The following is a 21,431-nucleotide window of genomic DNA, read 5'->3' on the forward strand; positions in this document are numbered from 1 at the left end:
ACTGAAGTCACTGCACTAGTCACCTGCTGAAAGTTAGGTGCTTTGGTGGATTAGGTCAGAGGGCTTAAGTAGAGTTAGTAGGATTAAGCCCCAAATGACCAAAGGCAGGACCTGTTCAGGATTTTGAAGGTGGGGGAGGGATATTAGGTAAATTTGTTAAAGGTTTGTTTTGATTCATGGAAGGGATTGATCTTCCAGCTAGCTCTTAATTTTTAAGAGCTGATTTGTCTCTGTCCATAATTTCCCTGTTTAAAACAGATGCAAACAAAAGCCATAGTCCTGCACGCTGCTCAGCACAGGTGGAGCCCTCCACTGGCACAGAACCCCATGGAGTGAATCTTGCAAGGGGCCGAGCTCCCTCAGCTCCTGTTGTTTAGAAGTTGCAAGCGCACAGTACCCTGCAGTTCATGACAGAGATTGAGCCACAGTAGTGTATTTAAAGTTGCTCTTAACTTTTTCTGTTACATTCACGATCTACTAAATTTACCCATCCATACTCAAGAAGTAAGTTTAATGACTGTTTAAAGAATAAGTTTAAATTTAATTTTATTATTATTGATTGATTTATGTATTGCAAATGAAGAACATTTGTAAAATAGGTTTATGGAGGTATATCAATATAACATAATTAATTGCTTTTGTAGAAATCTGATTTTATTCAGAAATAAAATCTGTCAGCTGCTTTGGTTGTGATCATAACACTGCAAGGATGAAGAGGAAAATTAGTAAAACTGGTTAGATTGTTAATGCTCTTTTAAAAACTTGTCTTTTTCTCACTGTATAAAATTTGCTTTGGGTTAAGGTCATGGAAAGTGTTACTGTGGAAACTGTTACTGTGAGGCTGGTTGGCATGGAGATAAATGTGAATTCCAGTGTGACATCACCCCATGGGAGATCAAGAAAAGATGCACATCTCCAGATGGCAAAATCTGCAGCAATAGAGGTGTGTCATTCACATATTTTATATGTGCATTTATTCTGCACTAGGACAAAGGTCATAATTTTTGGAAATAGTTTTTGGTTTTGCTCTCCTTTCACTTCTGGACATGAATCTTTAAAATTTAGCATCTGTGCGTATATGTGTATACATAACCATACACTTATGTGTGCATGTATGAATATGTTTGTGTATATGCATACACATATTTCCTATTATATACATATATGTGTGAATATGTCTATGTAAAATATGTGTTTATAAGATGAAATTGACCCAAGAATGGGAAGCCCTTTTCACCTCTTGCTCCTACAATGAGGTTGCACTGGACGGGTAATGGGCAGATAACTCATCCTGAGTTCCCAAAACCCCTGAATATGGGCTATGAAAGAACAGTGGTCATTATTTCATCTCATAACCTGGAACAGCAGCCAAAGAGGGCCTGCTCATGGCCTTGGAAGATCAATTTTTTTAACTACATATAGTTCTTTGCACAAAGTCCAATCACGTGAATTTCATCCATAATTTCCATTTAATTTTGCCAATTTGGGAAGAAATAATGAAAAAAATGAGATTTGTATTCACCAGCTGCTATACTTGGCTTCAGTGAACAAATAGTTCAAAGTGAGAATGTTATTCCTTTGGCTGCAGTCCAGAACTATTACAGAAGAGCAAAAGTGCAAGTCTCAAAGATACCTTTCTTAAATATATCTCTACTGACAAAACCTGCTATAGTATGAGCACCTAATTAGCCTGAGAGCATTTAGAAAACTCTCTCATCTTAATTATGGGGAAATTGAAAGCTTGGCTCAAATACAGAAGTAATGTAGGCTCATTTAATGTTTGGGCTTTAACTATAAAAAAAACTTGTGTAATACAGGAAACAATAAATGTAGAAACATTATGTGTCAAATTAGATGTTTTATTTGCACTGTAATAGTGATATCTTACCAAAGGGAATTTTAAGATGTCTTATCTAGCAAGCATTTCTTTATCCTTATACTGGAGCAGTGCAAATGAGTGTAACTGGTACCCTTAATAGCTGCAAACTTCTGCAGGATGCACAAGCAAACTACCTGCCCAATACTATTTCCAGAATTCGTTTTAACTTTCACGTATTTATGATTTTGTCCACATGAAACTTCAGGATACCTTGACTTTATAAAGCTATTTCCACTCATTTTATTAATGGGTTTTTGATCAATGTTCCCAATTTACATATTTTGATATATACTAAATATCTAGGGCAGCTGATGAAAAGTCACTCTAAAAATTTACTGTTTGGGGATTACACCATCATTAAATAATTTATCCACTCTAAGAGTTTAACATTCTCTTCACTGAATGAACAGTAAAAGTGTCCATAATATTGATTCATCCAGCCCAGTTCTCTTCAAATACATCATATTATTGTAGTGGAGAGTGCTGGTGGCTGCCAGCAAACTTGACTTTGAACTGTGGGCAATCACAGACCTCGCTGAAACTGATGGATGTACTAGATGACCTTCATTCAGACTAAATGGAAGAAGCAATTAAGCTCCTTTATGAAGTAAGATAGCTGGAGACAATGGAAGCCACTGCATACATTTTTAACTAATGAACATTGGAAATGGTGACCCTGTGCTCACAAAGCTTTTGTGAAGGCAAAATAGCAAGTTTCAGTTCCCACACTGATTCTTATTCATGCCCATTGGTAGGCCCATTTCTGCTCTGTTTTTTTTCTTAGGCACGTGTATATGTGGTGAATGCACATGCCATGACATGGACCCAACTGGTGACTGGGGAGATATTCATGGAGATACCTGTGAGTGCGATGAAAGAAACTGCAAGGCAGTGTATGACAGATATTCTGATGACTTCTGTTCAGGTAAGGGGCATATGTAAATGTAAACAAGATGTCTGAATTTAATTTTGGAAGAAGGAATGTCCAGTTGGCTTGCTCTTACTCCTCATTCTGTTTCTTTAGTGTAATTTTTGCTCAGCTGACACTAGGGCTCAGACTCTAATTATTTTATCGGAAGTAGATAATTTTTTTCTAAATAAAAAACCATGCTATTTTGTGAAACATTTAAATGAAATGAAAAATCTTTCATCTTTATTTTTTCCACAAAACATACTTTTTGACCAGTTTTTCTAAATATGAACTAAGGAGCCCAACTGTAAGCACCCATTTGCGTTATGCTAAGTACATCGTGTTCAACATAGCACAAACTGAACAATTTGAAGAATGACTGAAGCTGTTAATTTTGGATATACTCTACCACACAGATTGAAACTTGCAAATGAAGACAGAGGGGGGAAAATAAAGGAAAAACTAAAAGAATCCACATTTGTTATAAATGCAAGGTGGCTGGTAGAACATAAAAAAGTGGTATGGTAGTGACTATAGCATCAGTACAGGAAATATGTGTTCTTATTAAATGCTGTTGATTCTACCCCTGAACTGTACCTTGCTGCCCCTCAGAATATTGGATCCAAGATACTCAAGATGCCATTCAAGAATGCAGGGTATAACAAGAAGGTCTTTTCTATTTGCTAAGATAAGAAAATAAAATGGGAAAAGATGAGAGCATTTCTGCAGAGCAGTCATCTAGAACTTTAGCTGTATGGGTGCTCAGCACATTATTTTAATTGTTGTTGAGAAAGATTAACATCTAACACAATCCTAGTTCATTTCTGGAGGTTCAAAAATTCTTCCTCAGCTACCAACATCCTCATGGTATGTTGAGTGAAAAAGAACTGATGCCCCAGCTTCCCAGTGACACTCGGTGGAACACTGGGGAAGATGATGTCTCTTCATTTTTATCCAACTACCATAAATACGATGAAATTAGCACTAAGCATGAGAAGGACTTTGACTAAAACATTGCATGCGTTTTGTGCACCAAGGCACTCTACAGAAGCACACATCTTGCAAAAGCAACTGAATGCATCTTCAAAGGGACTTGACAGATTAAAGTCTGACACTAATATTGCAGTGTTCTCTGGAAATCTGACTTGACCTAATTAAGAAAAAAAATTGGAACCACACAAGAACAAAATAATTTTTAAAAATAGCTTCTGAAAAGTTTATAGTCCCACTTCCCAGCATGATTGATCCCAAATCAAAAGATCATAGAAGGAGCCTAAAACAGTAAGAGGAGGCTGAAACTGAGATGATGAAATTAACCCTCAGGTCCTTTCTTCTCTACTAATGATAAATATGAAGATCCAGGTTTTTTAACCACAACTATGTTTGAAAAAGAATGTTGGGACTAGAACTGGTCAGGAAAGGAGAAAAAAAAATCTGTATTTCTGAAAATGTTTTATGACTTTTTTTCTTCCCACTTTTTTGGTTGAAATTTTGCTCAGCTCTAAGTGTTTAACACATAAACAGAAAACAGGACAATTGAATTCAGGATATTGTCCATTTTTAAGACTTACTACTATCAGCATCAATTGAGTTTTACCACAGTGGGATTGATTTGATTGAACCTTTGTTATATTCCACTTGGAGAAAAAAGCAAATGATTTGTAAAAGTGTATCAGTAGCTAAGGTAAATACAAAAGAGGGTTATGCCTAACTAGATTACGGGTTTGCATTTGTGTTCTTATATTCAAGGCCTTGTTTACACAAATTGTGCAAACCCCTAGCTTAGACACAGTGCACCAATGTAAACTGACTTTCAGTAGTGTGACTTACCCCAGTTCAAACGAGGGTACTTTGCATCTGTGTAAGTCATTGCCAAAACCCATAATGTGGGAAAGCACTTAAAACATTCAAGCTGTAAATTCTGGACAATATATTTACTGTTTTATGTCTGCAGAAAAACAGCGCTTACAAAGTGAATCACAAAGCATATGTCCTATGTTTCATTTCAAAATGTTACTTTTTTAGGTTTTAACAAGTTTTTTTTCAGTGTTTTAGTACAAAATCTACGGGGGTTTATTTAGATTGGGGAAAATCCAGGCAAAATGTCAAACCTGATAGACAATAAAGGGAGCTGAGCTGGTTCAAAAGTTTCTCATGTTGTTCTGCTGCCTAATTGATAGAGGCAGGAAACCTTTCCTGTCCAGATTACTGGACTGGAATCATAGAAACACTGTTGCAGATAAGAATTTTACTCTGACTGAATGAAATGCCAACAGTCATTTCAAAGACTTTATACCATTGGAATTGGGAGCCCTGCTGCTAAGGCTTAACATCACAGAAGGGTAGCTCCCTTCAGAGATTTCACATTGCCTGGGGGTGATTGGCAATTTACAGTACTTCAAGTTGCCAACTGGATGTCCTCTTTTAAAGAGTTTAATGCTGTTTGGTATCTAACTGCATGATCTTCACTTAGAGGTATTCACATTGTCAAGGGACTGTCCTCCTTTAAAGATAATCATGTTAACATCCTGATATAGAAAGCAAAAACAAACAACAAAATGAGCCTTCCCATAGGAAAACATCCATATTCACGTATAGACTATGTGCTGCTGTCTTGTTCGCGCATACACTGCTGTTTTATCAGGAGAGAGTCAATAAAGTGAATTAGCCTTTCAGAGATGCACATCTGGGTCACAGGGGCATATGGCCAATGCTCAGCCTGCCAGCAGGTGCACAAAAACAACAAGGGACCGAAGAGCGGCCTTTGGCATTTTTAAATGAAAAACAATTAACAAACATAAAGAAAAATCACCTCCTGTGCACCTGCAGAACAGCAGCTGGTCTGCTGGCCTTCCTGGAAGCTTAGGGAGCTCCGTGCCCCCCGCCTCCTCTAGTTTTCTGCATATGAACTAGTAAGTGCATAAATTTTAGACTTATAGTATTTGCAATTGTGAATATTTCAATGTAGTCAGACAGGATCTATAAAACATACGTGCTTATAGTTTGCAAGAAGAAAACCAGGATGGGACAGTGGACAAAAGAAGAGTGGGTTGGACTTAAAGCAGTGGGTGGTGACGGACTGAGGTTCTTGGGAGCAGAGCTGGCTAGGGAGCTGGTCTAATGAAACAAGCATTTATGCCCTCTTTCAAACTTTACTCTGCTACTGAAGAAAGATTTTGCTGATTGTCACGGGGCTGCAGTGTGTAATGAGGGGCTTGCCCCCTTTTCAAATCATGACATCATATCAGACACAGGCCCACTGAGTCTCCTCTTCTTGCCAGAACATCAGGTCTCATGGCAAATAATCCTCTGTGCTGTACTACTTCTGGCTTCACTCCTGGGGGTGCGGGGGCAGCAGAACAGACAAACAGTCTGGAGCTCTTAGCCTCCTGGCTGGGGCTGACAATAAGAAGTCTGAGGCTTTGGTCCTTGGGGTGGGGCAGAGCAAATCAACAGTCTGTATCAATGATCCCCAGCGGTAACACCTAGTGGCAAGTGCAGGATGGGGGTAAGGGAACCTGGGCCTATCCTACTCCTCTGGGTTCTGACCCAGGGCCCTATGAAGCCAGTGATATCCTTATTGAGGATTCAAGTGTCAGCTCCCAGGTCACTTCCTACCTTTGAGTCTCCTGAGGGCTTGTCCTCCACGGGCAGCAGCTTGGTGTCTCTGTTGGCCTCCGTAGCTGGGGGCAGAGGTCCCCTGTACTACTATCATCTGCAGTCTGAGGAGCTGATGGTTCTTCAGCAGGAGACCGCTGCTCCCATCCATCCTCCTCTTCAGCCAGCCCCAACTGAACTGACCAGTTGCTATTTATCTGTTCCTTTTATCGGCAGCATGTGCAGCAGAGGCGAGAGGGCGTGACTCTGATGCTCAAGCTTTCTTCACCCAATGCTTAGAATATTTTGTTCTGTCAGGCATCTGCCCCTTTAAGTGATTGATGGAAGAACCTAGAGATCAAGTTAGAACTTTCTCTGCTGGATGTGCAGAGGAGATTTAATTGGATCTTCAGTCTTGGTCCCTTCCCTCCAGGCTTTCAGATAGCCCATGATGCTGACCAAAAATGAGTGGTTGATGTAGACCAGGGCAAATTGTATTCAGCATTACATAATTTGCATGTCAGTTTTTTAAAGCAGAATATATCATAAAGTAGATCTACTTTTTGAAAATAATTATTTAAATATACTGTAGAAATGTGTGGTTTTGATAAGGGATGAAATGTTGAGTATGCCATGAACTTCATATTCTTTTTCTGTGTGACATGGTATATAATATTGCAATTGTCAGTAAATTGGAAGTTCAGAGTAAGGGTCTTGCACTGCAGTGTGATTTACAATGTGTTTGTATGTGCATTGTGGGTCATGATAGTGTTGAACTGAAAGTGAGTGCAGAACAGAAGGTGTGTGCTGGCAAGACAGAATTCTGACAGTAGTGAGATAAAGCATGGAGAGTGGTGTTGTGTTGAGTGTGAAAGTTGTCTTATGGTTGCCTTGTTGCTAAGGGTTTGTGTTGTTGTGAGAACATACATTTGAGTGTCTTTACCTCTTTGGTTAACAGTCTTGTGTATGAAGATTTATACTATAGATCAGATGCTACAGTATTTTCTAAGAAAGGAAAAATGATTCAATGGTCTAGAAACTATATAACACAAACAGCGTGGCATCCATTATTATTATCTACAGGAAATATTGATTTTTAGGTGCAATGACTTGATTACATTGAACCTCCTTCCATGGTAATTATTTAATAAAAATTGAGTTTTAGAAATTAGAGACTGTGCTTATTATCATTAGACTTTAATGTATCTATTGCCTTGATTGTGACTGACTTAGAAGACTTTAATTCTATTCACTGTAAAGGTCATGGACAGTGTAATTGTGGAAGATGTGATTGTAAAAAAGGATGGACCGGAAAGAAGTGTGAACATCCACGTTCTTGTCCATTGTCAGCTGCGGACAGCTCTAAGAAATGCCAAGGAAGCTCTAATTTACCTTGCTCCGGAAGAGGTAGGTGAAGTTTGTTAGGATCTTTGTCGTGCCCTCATAATCTACTTTTGATTAAAATTTTTCTATTAATATATTTCTTGTTTTAAAGAGCTTGAACTTTCCTCGTTGTGCATGAGTCATGTCTGCATGATTTATATGGTAGGGTGAAGGGAGAATAGGAGAAAGAGTACCTGTTTTTTCTGGCATCTGCTGCATTATACTATATTTCATTTACTTCAGTGTGTTCAGTTTTTGTAGAGGAGATTTCAAGATCCCTGCTATTAGTTCTTTGGTGAGGATATATTTGGAGTATGGGCCTATTCTTGCACCCTCTGCTTGGAGAAAACTCCCACTGAATGAAAGTGCCATGTCCTCAGCTTGTGTAAATTGGTATAACTCTATTGACTTTGATAGACATACTCAGATATGCACCGGCAGAGGATCTGTCCCAGGGACTGCAGGATTGAGCCCTATATAACAGTTGTTCTTGATAGCCATTTTCTAATTGCCTGCTCACTTTTCAGTTGCCTTTTCAAAAGCTTTGACTAAAACCATTATTTATTAACAGACTTTTATAAAATTAAGTATGGAGTTTCAGGTATGCAGTTGGGACAATATAAACATAAATAACATGCAAGAGGGAAAAATCATCTGAAACAGAATGGATTCCATTCATTTTGACTTATCAGAATATGAAATACGATTCTGCTCTTGAGACTAGAATGGCAAATATGATATAGACTTTTTTTAGAATTGGTAATTGAAGTTGTTATGAAGTCTGCCCTCTATAGCATTTGCTGGAAAAGGACTAATGCTGTTTTTGAATTATTGCTCAAACCTTAAATGTCATTTAATTTATGATTGCTTCTTTCCCTAATACTGTCTGCAATAACCAGGGTCAAACAAAGGTCATAAGCTATTCACCCAAGTTAGCAGTGCCACATTGACATTTGCCTACGTTTTTCTTTCACAAATGTATAGCTGTTAATAACAGTTCTTGTGCACAACTAGTTATCTTCTACAAGAACTAGGAATTATCAGCTGCTTTTTATCAGGCTAGGATGGCAGAATGTTGACCTTTTAGCAGAGAAATAGCTGTCACAAGAGGAAGTGCCTTTAGTCGTGCTGGAAAAAAATGTTTTCATTTGGCTGGGTGAGGAGCAGGGCCGGGTCCAGGCATCAGCATTCCAAGCAGGTGCTTGGGGTGGCAGTCAGAAAGGAGCGGCAGAGTTTCTGCGGCGGCGGCAATTCGGCGGCAGCTTCTCCATTCCACCGGCCGCTGTGGTAATTCGGCGGCAGCTTCTCTCTCCCCTGCCGTCTGTGGCGGCAATTTGGCGGTGACAGGTTTTTTCCACTGCTTGCGGTGGCAAAAACGGTAGAGCCGGCCCTGGTTAGGAGTTTTGAATATTACTAATATATTACACATGTGCAGTCAGTTAACAGAAGGAATGTCTATACTGCAATTAAAAACCCACAGCAGGCCCATGCCAGCTGACTTGAGGTCATAGGGCTGTTTAACTGTCGTGTAGACATTTGGGCTTGGGCTGAAGCTCAGGCTTTAGGACCCTATGTGATGGGAGGGTCCCAGAACTTGGGCCTATCATGACCTCAGTTTCCAGTCTGTAAACTGGGGATAATAATACTCCCCTATCTCACAGGGGTGTTGTGAGCATAAAAATCCATTAATGATTGATTGTGAGGTGCTCAGATACTGCACTGAAGAGGGGCATATAAGCATATAGATAGAATAGAATAGCAAGAAAGAACTAGATGCTAGAAGGTGCACGGGAATATGGAGCCTGTAAGGAGGTTTTATGGATGTAACCATGGGATTGCCCATATCATGTGGTAAACTATTCCTGAAATTTAAACGTTATTTTGCTAGAGGACCTGCTCAAACATCTTTAATGTAGCAGGGCTGCTTTCCCAACCCCTTATTGGTATCAGTATGTGATTTAAAGGACACGGTTTTCTTGGAATGTGATACCTTACAAACAATTTAGTTTTTTGAGTAAATTTCTTCTTGAAACCGGGTTGAGTTTTAAGAATATTCAATTTTAATTTTTTGTTGATTTCTCAATCTGTCCCTTTTCAAACTGGATTTTTTTCTCTTGCTCCTGATATCATAGATATCCTGACTGGGATTTTCAATGGAATCAAAAAGAGTTAGGCACCCATTTCCCATTGAATTTCAATTGGACTGGGGCACCTAAATCCCTTAGGCACCTTTAAAAATCCTTGTCTTTGTTCATGGTGTCTGTACATTACTATTTTGGTCACTTCCTTGTAATGTTTCTCTCTTAGCTCGGATACAAGGAAAAAAGAATAAATGTGCACTGCAGTATGTAGGAAATTATGCATACAATATTATAATTTAATGAGAATTTTGTTTAGTAAAACAGTTTATCGCTGGGTTAGAAGAGGGGGCTGGGATTCAGGAGATGTAGCTGCTGTTTGTTACAGTGCCACTCACTGCGTGTCCTTGGAGAACCCACTCTCTGTGCCCCCGTTTCTCTGTTAGTCAGTGGGGATCATGATACTAAACCACTTGTTATAAAACACTTTCATATTTTTGGTAAGAGGTGCTAAATGAGGACAAAATATTATGGTTATTCTTAATACCACTTGTACTACATAGATAATTTACTCCTTAGCCATAACATGTAGAAAACAGGAAGCAGAAAATTGTAATTCATACCCCTTTCATCTTTTATATCAAATACTGATGTGTACTGAGAGTTTCAGGTGGAGAATGTTTAAACATGAGACATTTTGTCATGATGTTGGATTCCTAAGATTGTCCAACTACTTTCTAAGTGGTATTCTCATGATAAATATGAAATGTAAGTTAGAAATGTTTTATAATTCTTCACTTCAGTAATTGCCAAAGTAAACTCAGTTACTGGCTGAGGAGGCATTGAAGAAACATTCCATAAAAGCTTTGGCTGGCCACCTTGAGGTTTTAGCTTATTTTGCAAAACTTTCTGATTTGAAAATAAAAATCAGAAATCTTCCAGAAATTCAACTTTGAATTTTTAAAATCTTGTGTAAAGGACACACAAAGTATGGGCCAGCCCAAGAAAAAAAAGAAAGAAAGGGAAGGGAAGGAAATAAGCCTCTCATAACCCCATATAAAGAGAAAGTACATTGGCTTTACGTTACTTTGTCCGAGACTAATATTCTGCAGGTTTTTAAAAAAATATGTGTATTGTGTATCATCTGTATCATATCATTTTATTTATAGTAGCTGGAAAAAATGGGCAAAAATCATCCCTTCCACAAGAATTACCTATGTAAGGGAATATAAATGTTCCTTAGTGGGAGTGAGGCCACAGTCTCTTGTCATTGAGGGAAGATGCTTGTTTTCTCTTCTCGGTTTCCCTTCCTATAAAATTGGGATATTATATCTCACAGGGATTAAACCAATAACGTTTGTTGAAGTGTTTTGCAATCTTTGAATGAAAAGCAAATTCAAAGTCTTATGTTTTATTTATTATAGACAATTGTGATATGACTATGCCTATTACGACATGCTTTGGACCAGAGTTGTAGCCTAGGGGTGATTATCTGGGCTGCCATGTAGCTGCCCTGAATGTGATTCCTGTTGGTTGTCTCTCAGCTGTCAGTTTTTCAGTTAAGTGAGAAGGCTCCTCAGCTGGGGAAGGATGATTATCTGTTTGTCTTGGGAACAGCCCACACTGCTACAGCTTATATTGCAACACTCATTCATTTCAGGGAGATTTTTCCCTGGGAAATGGTAACTTGCAATGAGGGGTGGTGATCTTGGGCTCATGTGGATTTATTTGTAATCAATTAAACATAGACCATAAAACTCATCCAAGATTACTTTTATAACTCATTGCTAGTTGGATGATTCAGTGGGCCTATATATTTAGTATGTATATTAAAAAAACATGTTTACATACAGTGTAGGCGGCTTTATCAAAGGAGCTTTGATTTTGTTTTTTTAAATTCCAACAGGTCTACGTTTTGGGCTAAGCGCGCACACACAAAAACACACACACACACACACAGACACCTTAGTTATAGCAAACTGCCATTTTTATTATTCAAACATAGTGCAAGTTATTTTCTTGAGTGAGCAGTAATAGAGAGGGCATCAACTGTACAAGATAAGAGAACTCAGCAGCGCTGAGGCATCTCATATGCCTGACACATTCAGAATTTTCAGAATTTAAGCTTTTATTTAATTATAAGGATTCCTATCATCACAATAAGAGAATGAAAGAAAGAGAAAAAGAAGCACAATAAAAGAAAAACTTTTAAACATCTGGAGTAAATAAATCAGGATCTCCCTCTTTTTCCCTAAAGACACCAAGGAAGGAAAAAGGAGTTAAGAAGGAAAATTAATAAACCACAGTTTGATAATTAGACTCAGTAACACTGATGTACAATTAGATTGTAACATTTCAATCTGCCATGCTCTGTCCCAGGAGCAGACCAGGGAAAGAACTATGACTCTGAGTCACAGCTCCCTTCCAGGCTTCCCACTAACTCTAGGGGGAAGCAAACTGCTACTGGAGAACTGACTGGCATGTTGGGAGAGCAGACCAAAGACCACAATTATTCCTCACCCGTGTCAGTCCACTTCTTGCCTACTTCTGTAGATATGTGGGGGAGCAGCAACTCCATGATTCTCTCCCATCTGTGCTCTGACTTGTGATACAGATAACTTTTACTAAGGAGTAAAGGGACATTTCACACCCTCTACATCCTTGCATGCTACTGTAAGGGCAGGTCAAAATTTTGCCCTGGTAATTAGATATCCTCTCAGTTACATCAACCTGATTGTTTTCAACTCCAATAGTTCCTCTCAGATATAAAAGAAGAAAAAAAGCAAATGATAGTATTGGAATTTAGACTCACTAGCACTAACTTCTAAAACTCAGGTTTCAGAGTAGCAGCCGTGTTAGTCTGTATTCACAAAAAGGAAAGGAGTACTTGTGGCACCTTAGAGACTAACCAATTTATTTGAGCATAAGCTTTCGTGAGCTACAGCTCACTTCATCGGATGCATAATTAAAGTGGAAAATGCAGTGAGGATGTTTTTATACACACAGACCATGAAAAAAATGGGTGTTTATCACATCCTCACTGCATTTTCCACTTTAATTATGCAACCGATGAAGTGAGCTGTAGCTCACGAAAGCTTATGCTCAAATAAATTGGTTAGTCTCCAAGGTGCCACAAGTACTCCTTTTCTTTTTTCTAAAACTCAGTCTCTCAAATACCTCCCTTGCAGAGTTATGTCACAGAGGATTTAGTCTCTAGCTGGCCTTATTCACACAGACTCAGTAACACCTCTAATGTTTTATTCACAGTAGCATTTTTTTTATTTTTGGCAAAGTTTCTCAGTGCCAGGGTAATGCTTTTCATAATAAGAGGTTGCACTTTTAAAGAACATTATTGTACAAGGCAATCAGTGTCTGAGTTAAAGGAGAACACACTAAAAAATGAAACTCCACGTCGTAAGGAATGTCAGCACTAAAGGAGGCAGCTTATCCCTATCAGCTTTCTAGAACAAGACTAATGACTTTCATAACTTTATATTGGGGAGCACTCTGAGCTTCTCTCTAAGGTTAAAAACAAGTGTCAAAAATAATTTTAAAAACCTCACAGAAGAGAACTGAAAGCAATAAGGGAATTAGCTTATTTCTGAGGAAAGCAGAGGAGAGCTTCTTTATAATCTGTTTTCTCTAGTCAGTCATCGTGCATGAGGGCAACCATCCTGGTAGTCACCCAAAGACAAACACCTAAGCTTCCTCTTGATATTATCTTTTACTATTTTAATCCCTGTTCTGTAATTATGTTTATTTACTTTAAATGCGTGGTGAAAGAGGCTGTTTGTCTTTATAATTGCAAAAGTCTCCCTCTTGCCTTAATACTGAATTGGATGCCTGAAAAATTAGTTTTCTTATCCAGGAGTACAAAATAAAATAAAAAATAATTATATCAGTTACATTTTCAAAACCCATTTTCAAAAGTTGAAAATCAACGGAGATCAGGCACTCAGGTCACCTAGGAGCTCTTGGAAATTTTACCTGTGGATATTGTATAGAAAACAGTACAAATGCATTTTAATCTCTTATTTAAAAATTACCAGTTGACTGATTCAGTGGAAGAACAACAGTGCTCAGTGCAATATTAAAGATTACTCACAGTGAATTGAGGCAATGAATCAATCACAAGTGTAGCACTCAGCTTCCATAATGCATGGCATTAGCAGAATACAAACCCGCATATTCTGAAATCAAAGTTTAGGGTTAATGGTCAGTGAGTCATATAGTTTAAAGCTATGATGATATACTGTAGCAACTTTCCAGGGTAGGAACAACACCTACCACAATGAAGATCTGATCCTGATTGGGGCTTCTCAGTAGTAACATTGCATAAATATTAAATGCTAGTACCGCAAATAACAATAACAGTCTTTCACAACTCTGACACATGTATCACCAAAGGTTCAATTCATTTAAAATGTTCTGCAACTTCCAATGAGTTTTACAGGGCATATCATTTTCTGAATCATCTCCATACACAAAATGATATGAACAGATTTATACTACACTGGAAGCAGATGCAGTTATGGAATTGACTCTTTTGAGCTTTGAATAGGTGATCTGCATTGATGCTTGCAAGTATTGTTGCAAATGAGGCAAAGTGATTGCCACATGAAAATATAGGCTACATCCTCAGTTGGTGAAAGTCGAGAGTTGTAACACCATTGCAATCAGTGGAATTATGCTGATTTACACCAGTTGAGGATCTGGCTCAATGTATTTACAATTTTTTCCACAATTTGATCCATGCCGACAGTGATACAGAAATAGAAACTTATCACAGTATCACAGTAACGTAGTCAATTTAATATATTCAGCTTGATGGGATACAAATGTTTTTTATAACATCATAACATGTTTAACATTAAAAAACAAATTTATACATTTGGTGAAATTGTGGAGCTCTGCATAATATAGTTAATTTATGGGCATTTCTATGGCACTCATTCTTGTAGTGTCTGAACATGAATTAAATCTGACCATGCCTCTGTGAGGTAGGAAAGTACCATTATCCGGATTTTACAGACAGGAATAGAAAGAATAAATATCTTGCAAAAGTTCACAAAGAATAACTGTGGTAAGACCAGCGAGTTGAACCTCAATCACTTTGAACTCCCGTTCTGTGCCTGAACCATGGGATTTATTCTATTCTAAACCTACTTCTGCATTCAGATCCTTATTAAAGAATAAATAAAGGTAATGTTTGTACTTTTGCCCTCTTTGCTTGGGTATTACCAGATAAAACAAACAAAAATCCCAGACTAATAAAGTCTCAGGCTGTCAGTCCCGCAAGGTGGGGCTCAGGCTGTCAGCCCCAGGCAGAAGGGCTTGGGCGAAAAGCAACACCAAGCAGCTTGGGCCAGCCCTGTGTGCGGCTGGCCCAAGATGACTGGTGTTGCTGATTACCCGGTGTCCCATTTTCAGTTTAGGTGAAATATGGTCACCCTAATATTACTGTGACATTCTATACCTTTGGGGAGCATCCTGGAACTCCCATATTCCTCATTTTTATATAATCATGATCTTGCATATAAAGCATGCCTTGTAAGATATTGGAGAAAGGTTCTGATCTGCTGAAAGTCATTTCTCTATCCATATATGTGTATCATTAACGCATATGAAGTTATGAGAATTGTGTTGTATAGTGGTCACGAAAACATGTTGTAAGTTGGGGAATGAGACAGATATTAGCTCCCCAGAGGCAACAGCAAGGAAAGTAGCCAACACCCGGATGGGGTGTTAAACAACCCATCAACAGCCATTGTCCAGCAAGGGAGCAACAATTCAATGACTCACGGGCACGAGGTCACACCAGCGGAATTGCTCAACCTTGCCTGCCTGGAGACTCAGCAATTCCCCCAGACATGCCTGGACTTGTGCTCCCCAAGCACATGGGACTGAGGTTATAAAACAGTCACAGTGGCCACATGCAGGTGCCTTTCTCCTTCACCCACCTATGCTGCAAGAAACAAAGACACTGACAAGAAGACTGAAGACTCCAACAGACGATACTGGCCCAGATTTAAGGGACAAATCTGTATATTAAGGACTGCAATATCCAGTGGGGGTGAGAAAAACTGCTTACTCTAGATGCTGCCCAGTCTAATAGGGTTGAGAGTTTAGACTGCGTGTCTATATTTTATTTCTTTTGGTAACTAACTCTGACTTTTTGCCTATAACTTAATATCCCTTAAAATCTATTTTTATAGTCAATAAATTTGTTTAACTGTTTATCTTTACCAGTGAGTTTGCATGAAGTGTCTGGCAAATCTGCTCAGGTTTTGCAAAGGCTGGTGTATTTCCACTTTCCATTGATGACGTGGTGAACCAATTAATAAATGTGCACTACTCATCTTGAGCAGTGCAAGACGGTATATTCCTGAGGTACAGTGCTAGGAGTTGGGGGGATTTGGCTCTGATGCCTTTCTCTGTGTGATTCATGAGTGGCTCTGGGAGCATTCATTCAATCTTGCTGGCTGTGGGGCTCCACGCGCTGTTGTGCTGAGTGATAACAGCACCTGGAGGGGTTTGCTGCTGGGAAATAGCAAGGCATTGTGAAAGACAGCCCAGGCTGGAGAGAGTTAAGGGAGCACAGCGGACCCACAGTCCCAGGCTGCATCCCAGGGATCCTGTCACAATTACCTCACCTAACTTGTCCCTCTAATATCTTGGGACTGACATGCTTACAGCTACACTCTTCTTTCAACAGCTGGCTTCTGAACACAGTCTATTCTGTAATCTAGCCCTGATAAACTATTCTTAACTCATATCAGGCAGTTAAAATCAGTAGGAGACTCCACAATTGTTGTTTCCTAAATGTTGATTGTTCCATGATTACCAGTAGGTCTTGTGCCATGATTGGCTTTCTCATTTGCGCACACTGCTCAACAGTTAGCTGAACCATGGCGTCCTGTCAAAACCAGGCAGAGAGCTGCAGAGCACAATACAAAACATATGACAAAAACCAATATGTATTGTATTTGACACAGCTTTGATGTAAAAGAAAGTGTCAACACTTATTTGACATATGGCACAGATGTACAGTCTAAGTTTGGCATGGTACTGTGCACTTGTACACTATGGGTAACATTTTCAAAAGTGCCTAAACACAATTTGACTTAGGGGCTTTTGAAAAATCAGTACTGTATTAATACAGTATAATAGCCCACAGTCTTATGCTGGCATTATAGCCTCTGTAATCTGTGCTGTTTACATTTGAAAGAACATAGTTGGTACTCAAAAACTCAAGGCAAAGATTCGCATAAGTGGATGCTGCAAGTGCTATACTTGGAAGCAGACTTGCAATTTTGGAACATTTCCCTGTAGTGACTTGTTATAAATATCATAATTGCCATTACCTAATCAAAGAGTGGACTGACACTAATTTCTGTTAGACTGCCTTCTGAATCCTTGACTATTCTGTCTCTTCCATTTGATTTGATAGTGAGCTGAATATAGCTGTGGAATACTTCAACATCTTTGATGGATGGCGGGTGCTTGCAGTCTAGAAGAGGAGTATATTGTTGAGAATGCTTAATTAAAAACTGTATTTCATTGCAAGCCTCCCACAAGCTAAAAACATTGTTACACCAATGTTTTTAGCTCGTGGGAGGCTTGCAATGGAGTTTCTTTCCTTTCGCACAGAATGTGCTATAATGATTTAGGAGTACTTATGGCACCTTAGAGACTAACAAATGTATTTGAGCATAAGCTTTCAGCTTTCAGCTTAGGCTGAAATTGTGGAAAAGCAGCACCACTTGCCCCATAACCTCAGCCATGCAGAACACAATGCCATCCACAGCCTCAGAAACAACTCTGACATCATAATCAAAAAGGCTGAGAAAGGAGGTGCTGTCGTCATCATGAATAGGTCAGAATATGAATGAGAGGCTGCTAGGCAGCTCGCTAACACCACATTCTACAGGCCATTACCCTCTGATCCCACTGAGGGTTACCAAAACAAACTACACCATCTGCTCAAGAAACTCCCTGAAAAAGCACAAGAACAAATCCGCACAGTCACACCCCTAGAATCCCGAGAAGGGGTATTCTATCTGCTACCCAAGATCCGTAAACCTGGAAGTCCTGGACGCCTCATCATCTCAGGCATTGGCACCCTGACAGCAGGATTGTTTGGCTATGTAGACTCCCTCCTCAGGCCCTACGCTACCAGCACTCACAGCTGTCTTCGAGACACCACTGACTTCCTGAGGAAACTACAATCAATCCGGTGATCTTCCAGAAAACACCATCCTAGCCACTATGGATGTAGAAGCCCTCTACACCAACATTGCACACACAGATGGACTACAAGCTGTCAGGAACAGTATCCCCTATAATGTCACGGCAAACCTGGTGACTGAACTTTGTGACTTTGTCCTCACCCACAACTATTTCACATTTGGGGACAATGTATACCTTCAAATCAGCGGCACTGCTATGGGTACCCGCATAGCCCCACAGTATGCCAACATTTTTATGGCGGACTTAGAACAACGTTTACTCAGCTCTTCTCCCCTAATGCCCCTACTCTAATTGCGCTACATTGATGACATCTTCATCATCTGGACCCATGGAAAAGAAGCTCTTGAGGAATTCCACCATGATTTCAACAATTTCCATTCCACCATCAACCTCAGCCTGGACCAGTCCACACAAGAGATCCACTTCCTGGACACTACAGTGCTAATAAGCGATGGTCACATAAACACCACCCTATATCAGAAACCTACTGACCGCTATACTTACCTACATGCCTCCAGCTTTCATCCAGACCATACCACACGATCCATTGTCTACAGCCAAGCTCTACAATACAACCCGTCAGACAGAGACAAACACCTACAAGAAGTCTATCAAGCATTCTTACAACTACAATACCCACCTGCTGAAGTGAAGAAACAGATTGACAGAGCCAGAAGAGTACCCAGAAGTCACCTACTACAGGACAGGCCCAACAAAGAAAGTAACAGAATGCCACTAGCCGTCACCTTCATCCCCAACTAAAACCTCTCCAGCGCATCATCAAGGATCTACAACCTGTCCTGAAGGACGATCCCTCACTCTCACAGATCTTGGGAGACAGGCCAGTCCTCGCTTACAGACAGCCCCCCAACCTGAAGCAAATACTCACCAGCAACCACACACCATACAACAAAAACACTAACCCAGGAACCTATCCTTGCAACAAAGCCTGTTGCCAATTCTGTCCACATATCTATTCAAGGGACGTCATCACAGGACCTAATCACATCAGCCACACTATCAGAGGCTCATTCACTTGCACATCTACCAATGTGATATATGCCATCATGTGCCAGCAATGCCCCTCTGTCATGTACATTGGCCAAACCAGACAGTCTCTATGCAAAAGAATAAATGGACACAAATCAGACATCAAGAATTATAACATTCAAAAACCAGTCAGAGAACACCTCAACCTCCCAGGACACTCAATTACAGACCTAAAAGTCGCAATTATTCAACAAAAAAAACTTCAAAAACAGACTCCAATGAGAAACTGCAGAACTGGAATTAATTTGCAAACTGGATACCATTAAATTAGGCTTGAATAAAGACTGGGAGTGGATGAGTCATTACACAAACTAAAAACTATTTCCCCATGCTAATTTCCCCCCTACTGTTACTCACATTTTCTTGTCAATTGTTTGAAATCGGCCATCCTGATTATCACTACAAACGTTTTTTTTCTCCTGCTGATAATAGGCCACCTTAATCGATTAGTCTCATTAGAGTTGGTATGGCAACCCTCATTTTTTCCATGTTCTCTGTATATATATATATATCTTCCTACTGTATTTTCCATTGCATGCATCCGATGAAGTGGGCTTTAGCCCACAAAAGCTTATGCTCAAATAAATTTGTTAGGCTCTAAGGTGCCACAAGTCCTCCTCGTACTTTTTGCTGATACAGACTTACACAGCTACCACTCTGAAAGCTATACTGATTTGTGAATGAGACTCTTACAAGTAGGACACTAACATGAGTGCTTCCTGTTGGAGAAGATCTCCCTAAGCTTAATTTAAAAAATAATAGTGCATTAAGTTTATATAAATGCTTGATCCTGCTTCGGCTCACTTAAGAAGCTCTACCTGGCTTGACGTCAGGATTTATAAACATAGAATCATAGAATCATAGAATCATAGAATATCAGGGTTGGAAGGGACCCCAGAAGGTCATCTAGTCCAACCCCCTGCTCGAAGCAGGACCAATTCCCAGTTAAATCATCCCAGCCAGGGCTTTGTCAAGCCTGACCTTAAAAACCTCTAAGGAAGGAGATTCTACCACCTCCCTAGGTAACGCATTCCAGTGTTTCACCATCCTCTTAGTGAAAAAGTTTTTCCTAATATCCAATCTAAACCTCCCCCACTGCAACTTGAGACCATTACTCCTCGTTCTGTCATCTGCTACCATTGAGAACAGTCTAGAGCCATCCTCTTTGGAACCCCCTTTCAGGTAGTTGAAAGCAGCTATCAAATCCCCCCTCATTCTTCTCTTCTGCAGGCTAAACAATCCCAGCTCCCTCAGCCTCTCCTCATAACTCATGTGTTCCAGTCCCCTAATCATTTTTGTTGCCCTTCGCTGGACTCTCTCCAATTTATCCACATCCTTCTTGAAGTGTGGGGCCCAAAACTGGACACAGTACTCCAGATGAGGCCTCACCAATGTCGAATAGAGGGGAACGATCACGTCCCTTGATCTGCTCGCTATGCCCCTACGTATACATCCCAAAATGCCATTGGCCTTCTTGGCAACAAGGGCACACTGCTGACTCATATCCAGCTTCTCGTCCACTGTCACCCCTAGGTCCTTTTCCACAGAACTGCTGCCTAGCCATTCGGTCCCTAGTCTGTAGTTGTGCATTGGGTTCTTCCGTCCTAAGTGCAGGACCCTGCACTTATCCTTATTGAACCTCATCAGATTTCTTTTGGCCCAATCCTCCAATTTGTCTAGGTCCTTCTGTATCCTATCCCTCCCCTCCAGCGTATCTACCACTCCTCCCAGTTTAGTATCATCCACAAATTTGCTGAGAGTGCAATCCACACCATCCTCCAGATCATTTATGAAGATATTGAACAAAACCGGCCCCAGGACCGACCCTTGGGGCACTCCACTTGATACCGGCTGCCAACTAGACATGGAGCCATTGATCACTACCCGTTGAGCCCGACAATCTAGCCAGCTTTCTACCCACCTTATAGTGCATTCATCCAGCCCATACTTCCTTAACTTGCTGACAAGAATACTGTGGGAGACCGTGTCAAAAGCTTTGCTAAAGTCAAGAAACAATACATCCTGAATAGTTTCAAAGATACAAGAGTGAAATAACCCTAAGACTGAAATATCCCTTAGGATAACAGGAAAAATTGCTCAAAGGTAGGTTTATGTGTAACCCTTGTGCCATTCCAGGTATTCAAATTAAAAGAGGCTTTACAGTAGTTTTAAGTGCTGCCCATCTGGTGGGTGGCTCACCTGATGAAGAAATGCCTGAGGTATTTTTGGTTGGCTCACATAGTACAAGGCATTCCAAAAGGAATGAAAAGCAAAAGGCAAAAAA

General features: G+C 39.9%; 1 protein-coding gene across 4 annotated transcripts in view; it reads left to right on the forward strand.

Moving 5' to 3' along the window:
* ITGBL1 (integrin subunit beta like 1) overlaps positions 1-21,431 on the forward strand; it is a 250,987-nt gene that overhangs the window by 131,297 nt on the left and 98,259 nt on the right. For all 4 annotated transcript variants that reach the window (XM_073349140.1, XM_073349157.1, XM_073349130.1 and 1 more), the window contains exons 6-8: positions 803-943; positions 2,664-2,804; positions 7,647-7,793. In XM_073349140.1, the coding sequence (XP_073205241.1) occupies positions 803-943; positions 2,664-2,804; positions 7,647-7,793 (429 nt within the window). The remainder of the gene's footprint in view (positions 1-802; positions 944-2,663; positions 2,805-7,646; positions 7,794-21,431) is intronic.

The sequence above is a fragment of the Lepidochelys kempii genome, chromosome 1 (genome assembly GCF_965140265.1).
Source record: "Lepidochelys kempii isolate rLepKem1 chromosome 1, rLepKem1.hap2, whole genome shotgun sequence".
In the NCBI taxonomy this organism is placed as follows: Eukaryota; Metazoa; Chordata; order Testudines; family Cheloniidae; genus Lepidochelys; species Lepidochelys kempii.